At 47.4% G+C, this 15848-nt stretch overlaps 1 protein-coding gene across 5 annotated transcripts in view; it reads right to left on the bottom strand.

Annotated features, from left to right (window-relative positions):
• Positions 1–15848, bottom strand: part of LOC132882276 (A-kinase anchor protein 9-like) — a 285166-nt gene that overhangs the window by 104725 nt on the left and 164593 nt on the right. For 4 of the 5 annotated variants that reach the window (XM_060915567.1, XM_060915570.1, XM_060915568.1 and 1 more), the window contains 16 exons: positions 13985–14455; positions 13774–13828; positions 13277–13362; positions 13005–13191; positions 12787–12916; positions 12555–12705; positions 12265–12357; positions 12087–12194; positions 6528–6818; positions 6266–6423; positions 5994–6105; positions 2370–2546; positions 1785–1976; positions 1400–1641; positions 1052–1134; positions 711–825 (listed from right to left, as the gene is read on the bottom strand). In XM_060915567.1, the coding sequence (XP_060771550.1) occupies positions 711–825; positions 1052–1134; positions 1400–1641; positions 1785–1976; positions 2370–2546; positions 5994–6105; positions 6266–6423; positions 6528–6818; positions 12087–12194; positions 12265–12357; positions 12555–12705; positions 12787–12916; positions 13005–13191; positions 13277–13362; positions 13774–13828; positions 13985–14455 (2651 nt within the window). The remainder of the gene's footprint in view (positions 1–710; positions 826–1051; positions 1135–1399; positions 1642–1784; positions 1977–2369; positions 2547–5993; positions 6106–6265; positions 6424–6527; positions 6819–12086; positions 12195–12264; positions 12358–12554; positions 12706–12786; positions 12917–13004; positions 13192–13276; positions 13363–13773; positions 13829–13984; positions 14456–15848) is intronic. The other variant, XM_060915571.1, reaches the window with a different exon arrangement.

Here is a 15848-nt window from a genome sequence, read left to right as displayed (position 1 = left end):
GCTGTGTGGAGTGTGTGTGTTACCTGTGCTGAGTGGAGTGTGTGTGTTACCTGTGCTGCGTGGAGTGTGTTTGTTACCTGTCCTGTGTGGAGTGCGTGTGTTACCTGTGCTGTGTGGAGTGTGCAGTGTGTGGAGTGTGTGTGTGTTACCTGTGCTGTGTGGAGTGTGTGTGTTACCTGTGCTGAGTGGAGTGTGTGTGTTACCTGTGCTGTGTGGAGTGTGTGTGTTACCTGTCCTGTGTGGAGTGCGTGTGTTACCTGTGCTGTGTGGAGTTTGCAGTGTGTGGAGTGTGTGTGTGTTACCTGTGCTGTGTGGAGTGTGTGTGTGTTACCTGTGCTGTGTGGTGTGTGTGTGTGTGTTACCTGTGCTGTGTGGTGTGTGTGTGTGTTACCTGTGCTGTGTGGAGTGTGTGTGTGTTACCTGTGCTGTGTGGAGTGTGTGTGTGTTACCTGTGCTGTGTGGAGTGTGTGTGTGTTACCTGTGCTGTGTGGAGTGTGTGTGTGTTACCTGTGCTGTGTGGAGTGTGTGTGTGTTACCTGTGCTGTGTGGAGTGTGTGTGTGTTACCTGTGCTGTGTGGAGTGTGTGTGTGTTACCTGTGCTGTGTGGAGTGTGTGTGTGTTACCTGTGCTGTGTGGAGTGTGTGTGTGTTACCTGTGCTGTGTGGAGTGTGTGTGTGTTACCTGTGCTGTGTGGAGTGTGTGTGTGTTACCTGTGCTGTGTGGAGTGTGCAGTGTGAGGTGACTCTCGTCCTGTTCTTCCTCTATTCGTTCCTCTTCTCTCTCCATATGGATGCATGTAGGGAGAGTCGTTCCTCATCTCCATCACTGCGCGCACACACACACACACACACTCAATACGAAGACTCTAGAACATTCCCTGGAGTCCCGAACTGTGGCCCACGGGCCAGGTGCAGCCTGCAAGAGCCAAACCTCTGGCCCACGCAGACCCACTGACAGCGGCATACTTTTCACTACATAGTATATTTGAGCCTTACTGAAGATTGCAGTTTCAGTTATCATTCTCCTGTGTGTGCGTGTGTGTAAAAGATACCTGGACTCTGTCCTACACCATTCCTGGTGATGGTGATTGATCCTCCTGTTACCTTCTGCCATCTTCGAACCAGAAAACGCATCCTGCGGATTCAAATAAAGCTCATGAGTCAGGCCCATGTACTCTAATCAGCTGAGAGCAGGACAGTGCACAATCAGACTTTCAGACAATCGGAACACACCTCTCGGCCAATCAGATCAGAGTATGGTTAAGCAATGTCTGCTCTGATTCACTGAGAGCAATGTGGTGTGATCTGATTGACCAAGAGCTGAACGGTGTGTTCCGACTGGCTGAGAGCGGTATGGCATGTGATCGCTTGTGTGTATATGATCAGTTTCAGTGTTGTACCTGAAGAGAGCAATGCAGACACGGGCAGCAGAGCGGAAGCGTGTGTATCCACGGCGCCGGTGACTGATGCACTCCACAAAGTTGGTGTGTGTGTACACATGTGGGCCGGCCATGCCTGCAATCAGTGAGAGCGTCGCCTCCTCACATTCCTGAAAGCCACCCAGCAGCAGCAGCAGATATTTCTTTTGGTAGATCAGGGCTTTGCGGAAACTCTCAGCCCGCAGGTATTTTCCATAAATCCTCTGCACAGAATGGACAGAGTTACACTCTCGGCTTCATCGACCAATTTATAACAGAATGTGATTTAGTTATACTGTTAAATTCTTACTCATCTGTACATACTGAAGAATATGAAGCTCATATGAATAGTGTATAACTAAATCACCTTCAGCGTGGCACTGTCACCATCGGGCGTGCTGAGGTCTCGCACCGTGTCAGAGCGAATCTCCGCCCGGAGACGTGAAATCTCCGCCTCTGCCTGACAGAGGGATTTCTCCATCCTGCTCTTCTCTCTCAACCAGACCTCCCTCTGTACCTCGGACACACCCTCCTGCACCTCTGATCCAGATCTGAGGGACTACAGTGTGAGGGAGAGACAGAATGAGACCGGGGACAGGGAGTGAGAGACAGAGGCAACATTTCTGTTTTGTCAGGATCAAATTTATCAAAGATTATTTATGTCATCAGTGCTGTGATAAATTTAACACACACAACAAATAAAGGTCATATTACATTCATCACTGATGTGTTTATCCAAAACGAAACACAGCTGAGAGAGAATACACCTGAGCAGGACAGGTCTTTCTCTGTGGTGCTCAGATTTGAACTCACTCCTGTCCCATCAGTCGCCCAATGCCTTACCCTCTGAGCCACCACCATCCACCAGCTAACACACACTTGATTTGGATGTTTTACAGTTTTACACCAAGAGAATATTTTTTAAAAAATAAGAAAAATGTCTTTCACTGACGCTGTGGGCCTTTAGGTGGTGCAGTCTCCTCAGCTCCTCTTCCAGTCGCAGAATCTGATTTCTCAGCTCATTCTTCTCCTCTGTGAGATGACTAACAAAACCTGTTAGTTCAGCATTCTGACGCAGCAGTCGCTCCGTTAGCGCACTGGAGAAACCTCCAGTCAGCAGGGCAGCACTCTAATCTCACACACACACACACACACAGAGCAGAATAAGAAATGTGTACCTTATAATTTCACAAATGACTTTCTTGCCCTATTCTGTACACTGAAGAATCATCTCCTCATGAAAATTAAAAATGAACTAACGTATAGCAGAGGCCGGCAGTTTTGCAGTCTATGTGCTCATGTACGTTTATGGGATCCGCATCCCCAGTCTGTGCTCCCTGTGCTACTAATGATCTTCATCTTCATGTGGTTACTTGATTTGTCCCCTGCATCATTACTCTGATCTGCATCTCCCATGCCATTATCCTGAGCCAAAGTCCTCTCCAAAAGTATTGGAACATCAAGGCCAGTTCTTTTGTTTTTGCTATTCACTGAAGACATTTGGGTTTGGGACCAAAAGATGAATATGAGGCAACAGAGCAAAAGTTCAGCTTTCATTTTCTGATATTTACATCTAGACATGTTAAACAACTTAGAATATAGCATCTTGTGTTTGAACACATCCAATTTTCAAGTGATCAAAAATATTGGAACGTGTGCCTGACAATGTCAGTTAACCATATCTGTGTTCCCAAGTTATCCAATCTGTACCCCCTTGTATTGTTACCTGATGTGTATCCTCCTGTATCATTACTTTGACCCATATTCCCCTGTATCCTTACCCAATCTGCATCCCCTGTAAACTACAAATTTAAGGTCAGACAATGTAAGTGACCCTGTAGTTAACAATATAACTGTATCAGATCAGCAATTAGAATGTTTTACTCCCCTAAAACAAACTGAATAACTTTCATTAATTTCGGCATCAAAAGCCTCAACTTGTGTACTAGATCCCTTACCTACACGTCTATTCAAACGGATAATACCTGAAGTAATTGAACCGCTTCTAAAAATAATAAATTCTTCTCTTACAATTGGCTATGTACCCAAATCCTTTAAACTAGCAGTTATCAAACCCCTGATTAAAAACCTGACCTTGATCCCTGTCAGCTGTCCAATTATCGGCCAATATCAAACCTCCCCTTTATCTCCAAGATCCTTGAAAAAGCTGTGGCACAGCAGTTATGCTCATATTTACATAGGAATAACATCCATGAAATGTATCAGTCAGGATTTAGACCTCATCATAGCACAGAGACAGCACTGGTTAAAGTAGTAAACGACCTACTGTTGGCGTCTGATCAGGGCTGTGTCTCGCTGCTTGTGTTGCTTGACCTTAGTGCAGCATTTGATACCATTGATCATTCCATTCTTCTGGATAGACTAGAAAATGTTGTGGGAGTTAAGGGAACGGCCCTCTCCTGGCTCAGCTCTTATTTAACTGATCGCTATCAGTATGTTGATGTAAATGGTGATATTTCTAGACGTACCGAGGTAAACTTTGGTGTTCCACAAGGTTCTGTCTTGGGTCCACTGCTTTTTTCTCTATATATGTTAACTCTGGGTGATATTATTCGTAAACATTGTATTAGTTTCCACTGTTATGCTGATGACACAGTTGTATGTCTCTGCAAAACCTGATGAGAGACACCAGCTTAATAGAATTGAGGAATGTGTGAAGGACATTAGACACTGGATGCTTATTAACTTCCTTCTGCTTAACTCTGACAAGACTGAAGTACTTGTACTCGGACCACATGCAGCTAGAAGTAAGTTTTCTGATTACACAGTGACTCTGGATGGCCTTTCTGTTTCTTCACGTGCAGCAGTAAAAGACCTCGGAGTGATTATTGACCCCAGTCTTTCATTCGAAACTCACATTGATAACATTACTAGGATAGCTTTCTTTCATCTCAGAAATAAGATAAGAAATTTAATGTCACTACATGACGCAGAAAAACTAGTTCATGCTTTCATTCCCTCCAGGTTGGATTATTGTAATGCCTTACTGTCTGGATGTTCCAATAAGTGCATAAACAAGCTCCAGTTAGTTCAAAATGCAGCAGCAAAAGTCCTTACTAGAACTAGAAAATATGACCCCATCACCCCTGTCTTATCCACACTGCATTGGCTCCCAATCAAATTTCGTATTGATTATAAAATACTACTATTGACCTTTAAAGCACTGAATGGTCTCGCACCACAGTACCTGAGTGAACTTCTGGTCCTCTATGACCCGCCACGCCTACTTGGATCAAAAGGTGCAGGCTATCTGCTGGTACCTCGTATAGTGAAGGCTACATCAGGGGGCGGAGCCTTTTCTTACAAAGCCCCACTGTTATGGAACAGCCTTCCAAGTAGTGTTCGGGAATCAGACACAGTCTCAATGTTTAAGTCTCGGCTGAAAACAGATCTGTTTAGTCAAGCCTTGTGTTAATGGTGTTTATGAGGTAAAGGTGTAGATCTGGAGCATCCTCAGACAGAGTGTTTTGGTAAACTGGGATGTATGGATGCTGTCAGTCCCCACTCGCTTGCTCACTCGAGTTTGTTGATGGTGTAGTGGCTGCTGCTTTATGTCCCGGGGCCCCTCATGCCTGTGTTGCCTTCTGGCTCTCCCCTTTTAGTTATGCTGTCATAGTTAGTTGCCGGAGTCCCTGCTTGTACTCAGTGCAATATGTATACTGTTCCTACTTATTCAGGTGTCATTGGGCATACCTAACAACCTGCATTTTCTCTCTCTTCTCCCCCCCCCAAAATCTGTCCCTCTGAGTTACATGTTGGTCCTGGGATCGAGATGCTGAACCTCTTCTGCTCCTCGGACCTGCCTGATCCATCCTGATGCCCTACATCTGGTTGGAGTCTCATCACATCGCTCCTGTGGAGGACGGCCCCATGAGGACAGTTGAAAGTCACACCTGGAGGACGCTCTGGACTCTTACAGTAACGCTTTTATGGCTGAGGACTACAGTTGACTTGCTAACTTTAGGACTGCAGTTGTCATGAACAGTTTTGCACTCAAGTTTCCATCAATGAAGAGTTTATAACATCAACGAAACTGACTTCATGTTAAAACTGTTAATATTATAGTCATGCTGTCTGTTGTTGCCCAAATGAGGATGGGTTCCCTTTTGAGTCTGGTTCCTCTCGAGGTTTCTTCCTCATGTTGTCTGAGGGAGTTTTTCCTTGCCACCGTCGCCACAGGCTTCATCATTGGGAATAGATTAGGGATAAAATTAGCTCATGTTTCAAGTCGTTCAAATTGTGTAAAGCTGCTTTGCGATAATGTTTATTGTTAAAAGCGCTATACAAATAAACTTGAATTGACTTGTTACCCAACCTCCAAACCCTGCATCCTTACCCCATCTGTATCCCCCTGTATCATTACCCTGATCTCCCTCCCATGTCAATTCCTGATCTATACCCCTAGGTCAGTACCTGATTGACATACAAAGTCATTACACCAGTTTGTGTCCCCCGTCCCGTTACTTAATGTGTGTTCCCCAGGTTATGTGATCTGTACCACTGCCCCATCCTTTATCCTGACCCAGTACCTGCAACAGAAATGTGGTCGTCTTACCTCTGGTCCAGCAGGGGGTATTGAGGAGAATTTCTGCAGGAATGCCACAACGTCCTGAATGTTCCTCTGTAACCAGCTAAAACTCTCTCTGTCAGGACCCTCCACAGCAGGCCTAAGGTACCGAGAAAAACAGGATTATATGGTAGTGCAATCACGTTTAGACTTCTTTGGGATTTTCTGGACTTGACAGCATGTACAGTTTGTTAGTACACTTCATAGTACACCCAACAACTCTTGACCTGACTATATCTCTGGATGCTTTTTCCATGTACCTGTTGATTTTCATGGCAATTTGCTGTAGCTTTGCAATAACGCTGTCCATGTCCCTGATATCAATTGCTCCTGCTGTGTTCTGGAAGGATATACTGGTGGAGCCCAAAGGCACAGTTCTGTCTGATTTCTGCTCTAGCACCCAGTCACCCATTCGCTCCTGCTCACACGAATAAAGCAACAGTTCAATACATAAGTATTATTAGACATCGGACACCAAATTAGACATCTAATTACACAAAGTGGATCACTTGGTGAACTCACGCTGTGGCTGCTCTTCTCCATCAGCTCAGCCACTCTGCACTCCAGCCTTTCTTTCTCTCTCTCCATGCCCTTCCATTGCTCCCTCTCTCCCTCCAACAGACTCTGGAGCTCATCTACACGTCTCTGGAGGTTTGTTCTCTCATGCTGCCACTGTTGCTTCTGCTCCAGCTCCTGCAGCACTCTCTGCTCTGCCTGTGCCCTCAGCTCCACAATGCTGGCCTGCTTCTCCTTCAGCTGGTCCTGCAGAGATTGGAGCACACTGTCTGCTACAGTGGGACTGCCATCCTCCACCTACAAAACACACAACATACTTCAACATCAGTCCTGTAGCATTGACTGTTAGCACACCCTGTGAGTTTGTGGGTGTATACTGATGCACTCTGTGTGTGTGTGTGTGTGTGTGTGTGTACTCGTGTGTGTCAGTGGCATCTGAGACAATGGTGCAGCTCTGTACCTCTGACCAACTCGCCATACAATGCCTCATTAGGGAGTTGGCCATTCTTCATGTGCCTGACATGGCCAAGTCATCCCAAGCAAACACGCATTGAATGCGTGCCTGTACAAGCACATCCTCACTGGAGACATTGTCCTGCCACTGGACTGTCTTGAATCCAAAACCATTCTAATGCAGTGGAGATTTTAATATGTTGAGTCAGTGTTCACGAGTCACTGCTGTACACGACGGGAGAAAACATCCTGAGATGACCTGAGGAAGAACCCTCGTGAGGAAACAGACTTAAAACTTAAAAATAAACCCATCCTCTGGTGGATGACACTGGTGCGAGTCTTCCTAGGACAAGGCTGTTGGAAATGGTAGATGTACCTGCCAAGGTAGGCAAATACTTCTACCACTTCTAGTGTGAAGTCGACTGTGTAGATGTTCAGAGAACTGCTGCCATTTATAAGAACTGGAAGAACACTTTGTATTCAAGCAGAACCTGAAGCAGTAGGTCCACTTCATCATCAGTACACAAATTATTCCTTTTTGAACTTTTCCTTGAGCTTTTTACACATTTCTCCTTCTCTATCGCCCAATATGCAGCTGTTAGTGTTAGAATTTAGCGGTTTCATGAGACATACTATCGCCATCTGCTGGGATGGAATACTCAGGTAAGGATTTCCAAATGTGTGTGTGTGAAGTCAAGTCAACTTTGTCAAAAATATGCTATACATGCTCGACATACAGCACAGATGAAATTTCAGTCCTCTCTGACCCACGGTGCAAACAGGCAATGCAATAAATAAAAATAGAACAACTGAAATAAACACTCTAGATAAGAAATAGACATAGACTAAACACACACACACAGGTGTGTGTATATATATATCATCTCATTATCTGAAGCCGCTTTATCCTGTTCTACAGGGTCGCAGGCAAGCTGGAGCCTATCCCAGCTGACTACGGGTGAAAGGCGGGGTTCACCCTGGACAAGTCGCCAGGTCATCACAGGGCTGACGCATAGACACAGACAACCATTCACACTCACATTCACACCTACGCTCAATTTAGAGTCACCAGTTAACCTAACCTGCATGTCTTTGGACTGTGGGGGAAACCGGAGCACCCGGAGGAAACCCACGCGGACACGGGGAGAACATGCAAACCCCACACAGAAAGGCCCTCGCCGGCCACGGGGCTCGAACCCGGACCTTCTTGCTGTGAGGCGACAACGCTAACCACTACACCACCGTGACGCCCTGTGTGTGTGTGTGTGTGTGTGTGTGTGTATATATTACAGCAAAGGACAAACAGTCAAGGGCACTTGAGGTATAGCAGGTAAACATGAAATAAGCAGCATAAACAAACTAATCGCTGTTAAGGTGAGGTAGTGCGGAATAGTGCAAACGAGCGAGGTAAAGTGAGATGTGCGGTCCCTGAGTTCAGTGTGCGAATCAATGTTGAGAGTGTGTGTGTGTGTGTGTGTGTTGGGGGGGGGGGGGGGGACTGTGAGGGTGACATGATGTCAGATGCTGAAGGGGGGGCAGGGGGTGTGCAGGCAGAATCTGTGGCAGGGGGCAGAGGGGGGAGGAGAGGCAGAACAGGGAGGGAGTTGAGCCTCCTGACCGCCTGGTGAAAGAAACTGTTCTTGAGCCTGCTGGTTTTGGCCCGGAGACTCCGCAGTCTCCTCCCTGACGGCAGCAGGCTGAAGAGGCTGTGAGATGGGTGGGTGGGGTCACCTGCAATCCTGATGGCTTTGCGGGTGAGGCGGGAGTTATAGATATCCATTAGAGAACGGAGAGAGACACCAATGATCCTCTCAGCTGCTCTCACAATGCGCTGCAGAGTCTTGCAGCAGGACACGGTGCAGGTGCCGTACCACATGGTGATGCAGCTGGTCAGGATGTTCTCGATGGTGCCTCTGTAGAATGTGTGCATGATGGGGGCCGGGACTCTCGCTCTTCTCAGTTTGCAGAGGAAATACAGACGCTGTTGGGCTTTTTTGGCCAGTGATGTGGTGTTGTTGCTCCAGGACAGGTCTTCAGAGATGTGCACACCCAGAAACTTGGTGCTGCTCACCCTCTCCACTGCAGCACCGTCGATAGATAGTGGACCATGCTGGGTGTGCTGTCTCCTGAAGTCCACAACAATCTCCTTCGTCTTCTCCACATTCAGGTGGAGATTGTTGTCCTTGCACCACATGGCCAAGTGGCTCACCTCACTCCTGTAGATTGTCTCATCGCCATTGTTGATGAGACCCACCACAGTCGTGTCGTCCGGAAACTTAATGAAGAGATTAGAGCTGGATGTTGGTGTGCAGTCATGGGTCAGCAGAGTGAAGAGGAGGGGGCTCAGCACACATCCTTGGGGGGCCCCCGCATTCACTGTGATGGTGCTGGAGGAGTTGCTGCCGACCCGTACAGTCTGTGGTCTCCCCATCAGGAAGTCCAGCAGCCAGTTGCACAGGGAGGTGTTGAGTCCCAGCTGGTCCAGTTTATGAATGAGCTGCTGAGGAATGATTTTGTTGAATGCTGAGCTAAAGTCTATGAACAGCATTCTGACATACGAGTCTTTTGTCTCCAGGTGGATGAGGGCTAAGTGGAGGGCAGTGGAGACGGCATCATCGGTTGAACGGTTGGACTGATATACAAACTGGAAAGGGTCCAGGGCAGGGGGGGAGGGCAGACCTGATATGCCGCATGACTAGCCGCTCAAAGCACTTCATGAGGATGGGAGTGAGTGTGACCGGGCGGTAGTCATTGAAGCAGGAGGGAGACAGCTTCTTCGGGACCGGGATGATGGTGGTGGCTTTGAGGCACGTGGGGACAACAGCCTGGCTCAACGAAATGTTGAAGATGTCTGTAAAGACATCTGTGAGCTCCTTGGCACAGTCTCTCAGGACACGACCAGGACCCAGGGCTTTCTGTGCATCTGTCGTCCTGAGAGCTCTCCTCACGCTGTCTGGGGACAGCGTCAACACCTGATAGCCGGGAGGTGGTGGGGTCTTCTGTGCCATGGTGCTGTTGTCTGCCTCAAAGCAAGCGAAGAAGTTGTTCAACTGATTCAGCAGAGAGGTGGAGTTGTCACAGGTCTGCGGCGAGGGCTTGTAGTCTGTGATGGTCTGAATTTCCCGCCACAGGTTCCTGGTGTCTCTGCTGTCGTTGAAGTAGTCAAGTTTATTTGTATAGCGCTTTTAACAATAAACATTGTCGCAAAGCAGCTTTACAGAATTTGAACGACTTAAAACATGAGCCAATTTTATCCCTAATCTATCCCCAATGAGCAAGCCTGTGGCGACGGTGGCAAGGAAAAACTCCCTCAGACGACATGAGGAAGAAACCTCGAGAGGAACCAGACTCAAAAGGGAACCCATCCTCATTTGGGCAACAACAGACAGCCTGACTATAACATTAACAGTTTTAACATGAAGACAGTTTCGTTGATGTTATAAACTCTTAATTGATGGAAACTTGAGTGCAAAACTGTTCATGACAACTGCAGTCCTAAAGTTAGCAAGTCAACTGTAGTCCTCAGCCATAAAAGCATTACTGTAAGAGTCCAGAGCATCCTCCAGGTATAACCCTCAACTGTCCTCATGGGGCCGTCCTTCACAGGAGCGATGCGATAAAACTCCGACCAGACAGCAATGTAGTCAGTAGTAAAGCAAAGTAGTCAGCAATGTTCCTGGAATACTGTCTCTTGGCCACCCTGACGTCTCGTGACAGGTTGGCCCTAGCGGTCCTCAGGCCCACCTCGACCCCAGCTCTGAAGGCGGCGTTCCAAGCCCTCATGAGCCCGTGGACTTCCCCTGTCAGCCATGGTTTCAGATTGGCCCGAATGGAGATGGTTCTGGTGACTGTAACGTCATCCATGCACTTCCTCATGTAGGCAGTGATGGTCTCCGTGTACTCCTGGAGATCTGTGGTGGTGTTGTAGGTGGCCGCCTGTCTGAACATGCTGCAGTCAGTGGTGGAAAAACAGTCCTGGAGTGCCTCTGAGGACCCCTCTGGCCACACATGTACCTGTTTTGTAGCTGGTTTGGTGACTTTAACCAGCGGCCTGTATGCGTCCATTAGCATAACAGTGGAGTGATCTGAGGCCCCAAGGTGGGGGAAGGGGAGGGCTTTGTAGGCGCCTCTAATGCATGGTGTAAATATTGTCCAGAGTATTGCTTCCACGTGTGGGAAAGTTGAAATGACCATAGAGTTTTGGAAACACGCTCTTGGGGTTTGCATGATTGAAATCCCCAGCCAGGATGAGGAAAGCATCTGGGTGGGCTGTCTGCTGCTCACTAATATGCTGATAGAGTTCATTCAGTGCTTCACTCCTGTTGTTATTGGAGCCGGGAGGGATGTATATTGCTACCAGCAATATGGCTGTAAATTCCCTCGGCAGATAGAATGGCCGGCACTTAATAATTATAAACTGCACCAGTGGTGAGCAGTGTTTGCAGACCACGACAGCATCGCGGCACCAGGCATCACTGATGTAAACACAGAGTCCTCCGCCGCGAGTCTTCCCCCCTTCGACTAGCGCTCTGTCTGACTGGTAGCATGTTAGCTGGGCTAGCTGAATGGCACAGTCTGGGACGCTGTCATTAAGCCATGTTTCCACAAACACAAGGACACAGCACTCACTCACAGACTTAGAAGATGAGCGGAGCAGGCAGACATAATCCAGCTTGTTGTCGAGCGAGCGTACGTTGGCCAGAGTGATGGTAGGGACAGCCAGCTGGTGAGGGCTAGTCACTAGCCTAGCCCGGATACCTCCGTGCTTGCCTCTCTCCTGCTTCCGCATGTTCTGCCTGTGGCGCCTCCACTGCGGGCTGGATGCAGGAGTGGGGGTCAGTGGTTGAGCAGGCCTCCGGAGCAAACCGTAGCCGCATAGCACTTCCACGTCCGCTGGATTTATATCTGTGAATATGGTTCTGTGGATGTCAAGCAGAAACTCACGGGAGTATGTGCGCCTTGAGACTGATGGACGCGACAAAGACGATCAGATACACGCTGTTTTAAAACACAAAAAACACGAAAACACCGTTCTGTCGGGACAGAGAGGAGCCGTTGCATGTGTACGTGCCGCCATTTTTGTGTGTGTGTGTGTGTGTGTCTGTCTCTGACCTGTAGGGGGCATTGTGTGTGTTTAAGCAGTTCAGCATTGAGTTCTTTCTCCTTCTGAAGGTCAGAGTTCAGCTCATTCAACCGACAGTTCTGAGATTCTAACTGGACCTAAAACACAAACACACACATTTGAGCATACACACACACACACACACACACACACACACACACACACTACCTGCAGCTGTGCGGACAGGTCCATGTATTTAGCGACTTCTATTTCTCTCTGTGCTGAAACCTGTCTCTCCTCCTCCAGAGCAAGTCTCACATCCTACAGACAGGCAGACAGACAGAGGTCAAGTGAGCACCATCACCTGTCCAGTGTGGGGGAGTTAAAAAACACAGTGCCCTCTTCTGACTCTAACCTGCAGGCATTTTTTTCAATATGATAACTCCACCCACCTTCACAGGAACTGGAAATGATTACTAATGACACTGTAATTTCCTGCTTCCTGTCAGGTCACTCACCTCCAGCTCCTCCCTCTCTCCCTCTCTCCTCCTATCAGCCCTGCTCCTCTCTCTCTCCATCTCCCACTGCAGCTCTCTCGCCCGCCGCTGCTCCTCTGCCAGGCGGTCACTTGCGGCGTCCAGCTCAGACGCCTTCACACACACCTCGGACCTGTCGGTACGCACAAACACAGATATAAACGGATGCATGATGTACATCTGTTATATACATGCACCTGTATGTGTGTCTCACCTGAGTGCTTCGAGCTCTCTCAGGTGTGTGTGTTGGGTTTTCAGTGACGTTTTCAGCTCCAGTTTGGCCTGCGCCAGCTCGGCCTTCAGTCTCTCAGACTCATCTGTCTCTCTGTCGCCTGTCTGTTTCTCTGAAAGGAGTTGTTTCACTCAGTATGGTAGTGATGTTACCTCTCCATCGTAAGTGTGTGTGTGTGTGTGTGTGTGTGTCTGAGGTACCTGTCATGCTCAGTGTGTGGTGCCATTGCTGGGTGGTGTGTGTGTCCTGTTGCAGCTGTGTGAGCTGAGCTTGGAGGTGTTTGATCTGTGCTACCAGGCTGCTGCGGTCTGCAGAGTCGTCACACAGGTTCAGCTCCGACAGAGAGAGAACCTGCATTCCCTCCTGATGGACCTCTCTGAGGAGAGCCTACTCACACACACAGTAGGTATAGCTTTACATTTAACATGCTGTCTGTGTGTGTGTGTGTGTGTGTGTGTGTGTGTGTGTGTACCTTAATCCTGTCAGTTAATTGTGTGTCATCTGGCCGTGCCCCTTCAGGTGTGCTCCTGAACTCTAAGCCCACCTCCGAGCTGCTGTCTGTCTCTCACACACACACACACACACACACACACACCAAATTCTTGTAACTTAAATGTAACACACATACAGCACTTTTAACAATGGACTGCGTCACAGAGCAGCTTTACCACCATTAACCCTATTAGCAGTGTCCCAACACTACTCCCTATTCCCTAAATTACAGTCATCTGAACTATGTAGTGCACTAACCCAGGGCACGTTAGAACACATTAACCTACAGGGGTCTAGGGTTAGTGTTGGAATAATGCACAGTAGGGTGCCCAATGTGTAGCATTTATTTAGGGGAAGAGTACAGTAGGCTCCCTAACTAGTGTCCCTATGTAGTGCTTATTGAGGGGGAGTGTACTGTATGCTCTCTGAGTAGTGTCCCTAGGTAGTGTTAGTGTGTGGTGTTGAAGCATGACTTACCGCTGGTGTATCCGTCTCTGAATGTGGAGGACGCGGAATGATCTGGTCTCACAACCTGGACAGGAAATCACACACACACTCAGATAACAGAACCAAGAGAACACACACACACACACACACACACACACTGTTGTGCACACTTGGTAGGTGCCTATTGGCATGATGCATGTTATGCATGTATACATACATAATCTAAGGGGTGGAGCCTGACCTGTACAGGGCGGAGTTTATTAATGCTATCTCTGAGTGTGTCACACTCCTGCTCCAGCCTCTGGTTCTCCTTCTTCAGACTCTCGCTCTCTGCAATGTGCCTGTTCTCCATGTCCATGATCTCAGCCGCGTGTAGCTCCCGGATCTGTCCAATCCGCTCCGTATACTCGCTGATCACTTCCTCCAGCTCTGCCCCCAGCTCCACCCCCTCCACCTGTGTCCCTGTATCCACAGTGGACACGCTCGGAGAGCCGTTGGCTGAAGGACCCAAAGGTGGCGTACTGGAGTTCTTCCTGGAGAGAGACTGTCTGTCCTTGTCTTTGGCTGTGCTGCCACCTTTGACCTTTCCGTGATGATCTCGTCCGGTTTTCTTCTTGGAGGAAGCAGAGTCTTTCTCTTCTCCTGATTTGGTTAAAGCTGTATGGAGCTGCTGGAGTTCCTCCATCAGCTGGGCTATAGATGCATCTCGAGCCTGCAACAGTGTAATATTTTACAATAAATAAATAAATATCCTCTTTACAATGATAAAAAGAATTTCATAAGGAGCCACTTTACATCATCATGTCCTTGAGAAAACCGTTTACGTTTTTAAAAATATAAAAAAAAAAAAAAAATAAATATATATATATATATATATATATATATATATATATATATATATATATATATACACACACACAACCTCGATTCCAAAAATGTTGGGACAAAGTACAAATTGTAAATGAAAACAGAATGCAATGATGTGGAAGTTTCAAAATTCCATATTTTATTCAGAATAGAACATAGATGACACATCAAATGTTTAAACTGAGAAAATGTATCATTTAAAGAGAAAAATTAGGTGATTTTAAATTTCATGACAACAACACATGTCAAAAAAGTTGGGACAAGGCCATGTTTCCCACTGTGAGACATCCCCTTTTCTCTTTACAACAGTCTGTAAACGTCTGGGGACTGAGGAGACAAGTTGCTCAAGTTTAGGGATAGGAATGTTAACCCATTCTTGTCTAATGTAGGATTCTAGTTGCTCAACTGTCTTAGGTCTTTTTTGTCGTATCTTCCGTTTCATGATGCGCCAAATGTTTTCTATGGGTGAAAGATCTGGACTGCAGGCTGGCCAGTTCAGTACCCGGACCCTTCTTCTACGCAACCATGATGCTGTAATTGATGCAGTATGTGGTTTGGCATTGTCATGTTGGAAAATGCAAGGTCTTCCCTGAAAGAGACGTCGTCTGGATGGGAGCATATGTTGCTCTAGAACCTGGATATACCTTTCAGCATTGATGGTGTCTTTCCAGATGTGTAAGCTGCCCATGCCACACGCACTAATGCAACCCCATACCATCAGAGATGCAGGCTTCTGAACTGAGCGCTGATAACAACTTGGGTCGTCCTTCTCCTCTTTAGTACGAATGACACGGCGTCCCTGATTTCCATAAAGAACTTCAAATTTTGATTCGTCTGACCACAGAACAGTTTTCCACTTTGCCACAGTCCATTTTAAATGAGCCTTGGCCCAGAGAAGACGTCTGCGCTTCTGGATCGTGTTTAGATACGGCTTCTTCTTTGAACTATAGAGTTTTAGCTGGCAACGGCGGATGGCACGGTGAATTGTGTTCACAGATAATGTTCTCTGGAAATATTCCTGAGCCCATTTTGTGATTTCCAATACAGAAGCATGCCTGTACGTGATGCAGTGCCGTCTAAGGGCCCGAAGATCACGGGCACCCAGTATGGTTTTCCGGCCTTGACCCTCACGCACAGAGATTCTTCCAGATTCTCCGAATCTTTTGATGATGATATGCACTGTAGATGATATGTTCAAACTCTTTGCAATTTTACACTGTCGAACTCCTTTCTGATAT

This window comes from Neoarius graeffei, chromosome 2 (genome assembly GCF_027579695.1).
Source record: "Neoarius graeffei isolate fNeoGra1 chromosome 2, fNeoGra1.pri, whole genome shotgun sequence".
In the NCBI taxonomy this organism is placed as follows: domain Eukaryota; kingdom Metazoa; phylum Chordata; class Actinopteri; order Siluriformes; family Ariidae; genus Neoarius; species Neoarius graeffei.
This window is presented reverse-complemented; position numbering and strand designations above follow the sequence as displayed.